This window comes from Harpia harpyja, unplaced genomic scaffold (genome assembly GCF_026419915.1).
Source record: "Harpia harpyja isolate bHarHar1 unplaced genomic scaffold, bHarHar1 primary haplotype scaffold_55, whole genome shotgun sequence".
NCBI lineage: Eukaryota > Metazoa > Chordata > Aves > Accipitriformes > Accipitridae > Harpia > Harpia harpyja.
The window spans coordinates 589,018-595,819 of record NW_026293415.1 but is presented as its reverse complement, the minus strand read 5'-3'; the positions used below and the strand labels follow the sequence as shown (position 1 = coordinate 595,819).

Here is a 6,802-nt window from a genome sequence, read left to right as displayed (position 1 = left end):
CAATTAGAGATTGCTGATAGCAATTCATGTATAAGCAGAGTAATAACGTGGAGAAAAAGAAACCCTTTCTTTTTGGTGTTGTTTAGTGTTCCTATCATTTCACTTTGATTAAACTCCTGAAACTGCTCTAATTAACCACATCAGAATTGAAAGCTTAAAGGAAAATGATGCACAGTGACTTGACTTGTTAGGGTGTTTTGCATGTTAATGAGCCCTCTGGTGCTGACTTTCTGAACTGCAGATCCTGAAAGATTGAAGAAGCCCCTAGAGACTTAAAAGTCAGCAGCAAGCCTCCAAGTTTTCGAGAGTGTTAGTGGGCTCCAGTGAGGGCCATCCCTGAAAAGACCATGGAGGGAATGACCAGAAAGGGGACCATCCCTGGGGGCTGGTGAAGCAGGAAGTAGGAGGCACTGCTTAGAGGTGGAAAATCATGCGTGGAATGTGGCTGTGAAAACCCTTGATGTGTTTCACCAAGCAGGACAGCCAAGCCCTGAGCCCCATTCTCTGGGAAAGGGGTCCCATTACCTCATGGGATGCTTGGGGCTCTTCCAAGGAGCAGTGGGGGTGTGCAATGCTGAGTGCAGGACAGGATCCACAGGGGGTGAGTGAGGAGGCAACAACACACTGGGGCTGTAAGGACCTGGTGTCTTCTCATGGGCCTCAGTGGAAGAGACAGCAGCCAGGGTGGAGAGGATAAGGATCTCAGTTGTGTTGACTGGTGGTGATCTCACCTGCTGCAATGCCCTCAGTCATCCCCATTGCAGGCTGTCCTACACTGTCCTATGCCTATGCTGGTTTCCCAGCAGACTTTAGCTATGCCCCCATTTCCCCACCGCACTCGGACCCTGGGATCTCCCAAGCCATACTGATGCCCTTCTGTCCTTACTGGCTGTTCCTTCAAACATGGAACTGTGGTCAAGGAAGGATTGGTCAAGGTCTGTGAGTTCCCCACAACCTGTCTGCCTTCTTCCAATACCCTCATCATGCTCCTCTCGCACCCAAGCTGTTAGAGCCCCACACTTGCTTGAATCTTCTATTTCTCTCTGTATGCCAGCCCTGAAATACGTCCTCCTTCTGCTACCTCAAAATCAAAACTTAAATTATTTCACTTCAGCAGGATGCCCTGCTACCCCTTCCACTACTTCAAGTCTGCTACCATAGATACAGAATGCTGTGTTGCATATATTTATGTTTTGGAAGAAGAATAACTTGTTTTTCTTCTTTCTTTCTTTTTTTTTTTGGTTAAATAGATACTGATAGTCTTGGGGAAATCACACAAACACCTATTGAAGGATTCTTGATATGGTCAGGGCTTTATGTATGGGGACATGTATAAATCATCCCTGCACCTGATGTGAATTACTTCTGTGGCCAGGGAGATCCTAAGAGCTTTCCCTCATTTGAAAACATGAAGGGGAAGGAAGAACAGCATCTTTCAGGATGGAACGGACATCAGGAACTTTCTGGAAAAAACCTGCTGCTCAAAGCAGGGCTAGACCAGATTACTCAGGGCTTCATCCAAACATGCCTTGGTGACTTTCTGGGATAGAGCTGGCACAAACTCCCTGGGAAACAGCTTCCAGCCTTTGGCTATCCTCATGTTGGAAAAGTATTTCTCTATATGTACACTAACGCCCTTGTTTCAGCCCATTGCCTCTTGTCCTTGTGTCTTGTACCATGGACATGAGCCTGACTCAGTCTTCCTGGGAACACTGCAATGCTGCTACATGTTTTGCCCAAGATCTTCCTTTCTCCAGGCTGGACAAGCCCAGCTCCCTCAGCCTCTCCTCACAGGTAGTCTTCCTGCCTCGGACCATTATGGGGGCCCTTTGCTAAAGTGGCTCCAGCGCGCCGACATCTTTCCTATATTGGGATCTGAAATCTGGACACAGTGTTCTGTAGAATCTCTTCCCTCAATCACCTGGCCATGCTCCTGTTCATATAGCCCAGGGTGCTCCTGTCCTCCCTTGCTTCCAAAGCACACACCTGCATCCTGTCCACCTCACTGTCCACCAAGACTTTTCCAAAACGCCTCCTTCCAGCCAGGCAGCCCCCAGCCTGTGTCATTGCCAGGGTTAGTCCCCTGCAGGGGCAGAAACTGGCATCAGTCCTTGCGGGATTTCCTGACTTTCCTGCCAATGCATGCTCTCCTCTTCCTTGAAGCCTTTCCCTGAGCACAGGGGCCTGGAGACCATTTCAGTAAAGACTCAGGCACAGCAGGCATTCATTCCTTCAGCCCCAGCTGTGTCTGCTCTTCTTAAATCACCTTCCCCATTCAGCAGCAGCCCTGCATTTCCCTTGTTCAGCCTTGGTCTTTCAGAAGTGACCAAAGCTCTTCTGTTTCCTTTGACTTCCCTTGCAACAAGCATCTCCAGGTGAGCTTTTCTTCTCCTACACACATACCTCCACAACAAAGGCAATAGAAATTCCTGCTTTGTAACTGTCCTTGCTGACAGCTCCTGGCAGCTGCTTTGTGGCCCCTGTCAGTGCCCTGTCCCTGTGCTGGCCCAGCCCCACTGCCCATACACAGTCCCACAGCCCCAATGTGCAGGCACAGCACGGGAGAGGGTAGAGTCAGGGGTGGGAAACTTCCCCCCATTGTGAGCCCTATGACGGCCTTCAGATCACAGTTCCCCCATGACCCTCCTACTTTTGCAGCTACCCAGCCCCTGACCCCAGCCCTGCCGCAGCATTGTCCCATGTGGAGCTTTGCAGACATCTCTGCTCCAGGGTCTGCCAGGGTCTGGGCAAGCAGCAGGACTGGGCAGGGCTGTCCGTTCCCCCAAACCAGCCCTTGGCCCAGCAGGAAGATGGAGATGACCTCACAGCAAAACTCACCTGTAAACTGGAGTGACCAGCAAGTGCTGGAAGTGGCCAAAAAGAGACGCTGGGGGTGACAAAGACCCTGAGCCACCCTCCCTGTCTGTCCACACCACCAAGGGCACAGACAGGCCTCCTCTCCTCTGCACCAGCATGTCTTCCATGCTTGCCACAAGCCCTGCCTCTTCATCACAAACCTCCGGTGTCAGTCCTCACCCTGCATGGTCACACACTACAAGCTATACACTGATATTTTTCTCTCCTGGGCACTTTCCAGCCCAGACCAGCTCCCCCTAAACTCTTCCCACTGCCCCTGACCTCTCACCACCTACCCTGCCCTCTTCCCAGCACAGCCCAGTCTGGCATAGCCCCACAGCAGTGCCCACCACAGGGTGCGGCAGAGCTCTGGGCACTCACCCCACGGTCCCAGACCCTCTGAAGGGCACAGCAGCTCCTCGGGGGTGGAGAAGGGTGAGCCCCAGGGGTGGGGGGCATCCGTGGCACAAGGCCTGAGGAGATCCCCTTGTATGATGGAAATGCTGCAATGGAGGCCAGCTCTGTCACACAAGTGCCCACTGCCTGTCCTTGCCTGCGGCCACAGGCCTGCCACACAGCAGGACTGTAACCATGCTGGAAGAGCACTCAGGCCTTGCACCAACCAAAGGGTTCAGAAGGAAAGCATGGAAGTGGGAAGAGAGCAGCTTGGGAAAGACCAAGCGCTGGTGCTCCCTGGCAGTGCTGCTGTGCTGGGACTCTTTTCTTCTTCCCCTCTGCACACAGGCACTGCTCCCTGCAGCTGCAGAGAAGGTCTTGGAGGAAGGATCTCAGAGAAACAAGTCACTGCAGGGCCCTTGTCGTGGTTTAACCCCAGCCAGAAGCTAAACACCACGCAGCCGCTCACTCACTCCCCCCCCCACCCAGTGGGATGGGGGAGAAAATCGGGAAAAGAAGCAAAACCTGTGGGTTGAGATAAGAACGGTTTAATAGAACAGAAAAGAAGAAACTAATAATGATAATGATAACACTAATAAAATGACAACAGTAATAATGAAAGGATTGCAATGTACAAATGATGGGCAGTGCAATTGCTCACCACCCACCGACCGACACCCAGCTAGTCCCCCGAGCGGCGATTCCCCACCCCCCCCCTTCCCCGTTCCTCTACTAGATGGGACGTCACATGGTATGGAATACACCGTTGGCCACTTTGGGTCAGGTGCCCTGGCTGTGTCCTGTGCCAACTTCATGTGCCCCTCCAGCTTTCTCGCTGGCTGGGCATGAGAAGCTGAAAAATCCTTGACTTTAGTCTAAACACTACTGAGCAACATCTGAAATCACCCGTGTTATCAACATTCTTCGCATACTGAACTCAAAACATAGCACTGTACCAGCTACTAGGAAGACAGTTAACTCTAACCCAGCTGAAACCAGGACACCCTTTATTTTGGGTAAATACAAAGAGGGTATGGCTCCTCATTTGCACAGCCTGTGGGGCACAAAAAATCTGGATAGAGTGTGAATTAGAAACCAGAGGAAGAAACATTTCTTTGTGGAAAGCATACAGATAAGTAAAACAAAGCAAAAAGAGCAATCAAAAACCACACTCAAAACCAAAAATCACCCTAAAAAACCCACCAGAAGACAGGCTGAGCTTTTAATGATGTATGAGTCCTATGCAAAAGACTACAGGCAGCTTATTCCTTACGAAAAGCATCCAGTGATTAGTTTTCTCAGGGCATCCTTGATCTCATGGTTTCTCATGCTGTAGATGAGGGGGTTCACTGCTGGAGGCACCACTGAGTACAGAACTGCCACCAGCAGGTCCAGGGATGGGGAGGAGATGGAGGGGAGCTTCAGGTAGGCAAACGTGCCAGTGCTTACAAACAAGGAGACCACGGCCAGGTGAGGGATGCAGGTGGAAAAGGCTTTGTGCTGTCCCTGCTCAGAGGGGATCCTCAGCACAGCCCTGAAGATCTGCCCGTAGGACAGCACAATGAAAACAAAACACCCAAATACAAAACAGACAGCAACTACAAGTACCCCAACTTCCCTGAGGTAGGCATCTGAGCAGGCAAGCTTGAGGATCGGGGGGATTTCGCAGAAGAACTGGTCAACAGCATTGCCTTGGCAGAGGGGTACTGAAAATGTATTGGCAGTGTGCAGCACAGCAGTGAGGAAACCAGTGCCCCAGGCAGCTGCTGCCATGTGGACACAAGCTCTGCTGCCCAGGAGGGTCCCGTAGTGCAGGGGTTTGCAGATGGCAACGTAGCGGTCGTAGGCCATGATGGTGAGAAGAAAATACTCTGCTGAGATCAAAAAGATGAACAGAAAGACCTGTGCAGCACATCCTGGGTAGGAGATGGCCCTGGTGTCCCAGAGGGAGTTGGCCATAGCTTTGGGGACAGTGGTGGAGATAGATCCCAGGTCAAGGAGGGAGAGATTGAGGAGGAAGAAGTACACGGGTGTGTGGAGGCGGTGGTCACAGGCTACGGCGGCAATGATGAGGCCGTTGGCCAGGAGGGCAGCCAGGTAGATGCCCAGGAAGAGCCAGAAGTGCAAGAGCTGCAGCTCCCGCGTGTCTGCAAATGCCAGGAGGAGGAACTCAGTGATGGAGCTGCTGTTGGACATCTGCTGCTTCTGGGTGTGGAGCACTGAACAAGGAGGCAAGGACAGTGACATGTTCGGGCATTAGACTGACCAAAATCAAAGCCATTTCTCATAATACATGTTCACCGCATTTTTTCCATTTCAATGAGATCTCTGTTCAGCTCTGTGGATGGAGCACTGGCTGAGTGTGCCTTGAGGAGCAGGACCACTGCCTACTGGCTGACAAGTAATCAGCCCTGCTCTGCAGCAGCGTCTTTCTGGGAATGTTGTCAGTCAGTCCTGGTGTTTGAATTGGTCAGATGAAACTGCTCCTAATGTAAAAGTGTTTGTCAACATCTGCACTCCCAGGGCTAAGAAAACACAATCAAAGCATTGTTTGAGAGAGAGGGGTTTTTTACAGCTCCTCCCCATCTCACCTGGTGATTTTCTTGGATTTCAGAAACCCTTATCATTTCTGCTGCACTCAGAGAAAATAAAGTGGGTCCTGCGAGGAAAGAGTACTGCCTGCACCGCAGTGCAGAGTGAAGGGAGCTGGTCTGTCACTCTGTCTTGTTGCCAGCTACCCTGGGCTTGCACCTTTCTGAGATGGAGGGTAATCACACCCCTGTGTTAACCTGAAAAGACTCCAGGCACTACTGAGAGCAGAGACACCCACTGTCTAACATCAAGTGACTCCCCCTTTCTCAAGGTCTCTGCACCCCACTTCTTGCCAAGGACTCACATGGTTCATTTCACAATCCCAACTGCATTTCCTCAGTCATGGTGTCTCTGTGCTTCTCCATAGGTCATTCAGAAACACCAAGACGCTATGGGACAGACCTGCATCCTGGAGGGCAGCTCACAGCTTGGAAGGACACCCCAAGAAAATAGCCAAGTGTCCTGATGATGGTATCTCAGGAAGGGAGAGTCAGCTCCTTTGATAGGGAATGACACAGGCTGCATTGCCCACAGCACCACAGCTTGGACACCTGTAACCTTGTTCCCATGGACACAGCTGCATGGGAGGACCCACAAGATCAGTGTGTGACTCTGCAGCTGAAACTCCCACCCCAGAGAAACAGACAGCCAGAACAAGATAACAATAGCAATAACACAGACTAGTGGAGAAACAAGGAAAAATAGAGTGAGGGTCTGGCTCAGAGAGGCAAGGGGAGAGGCAGCCGGCCACTCAAGAAGGAGTTACTCTTACTCAGCTGTACATGCCACCACCCAGGCACCAACACAGCCAGGCAGTTGTTCTCAGTCCCTGTGCTCTACTGCAGGAGGCTCCTATCAGACTGACTGATCCCTCAGAGTTACAGCTCAGGAGTCTCAGTGACTTGTTGAAGCATGACAGCTCCTTTTCCATTTCTCCCGAGAACTCCCCAAGAATAGG

General features: G+C 51.4%; 1 protein-coding gene across 1 annotated transcript; it reads right to left on the bottom strand.

Moving 5' to 3' along the window:
- Nucleotides 1-4,521: 4,521 nt before the first annotated feature.
- On the bottom strand, nt 4,522-5,499 carry LOC128138579 (olfactory receptor 14A16-like). Its single transcript, XM_052779782.1, has one exon. It carries the CDS (start codon nt 5,497-5,499, stop codon nt 4,522-4,524), a length of 978 nt encoding a protein of 325 aa, XP_052635742.1.
- Nucleotides 5,500-6,802: the final 1,303 nt, after the last annotated feature.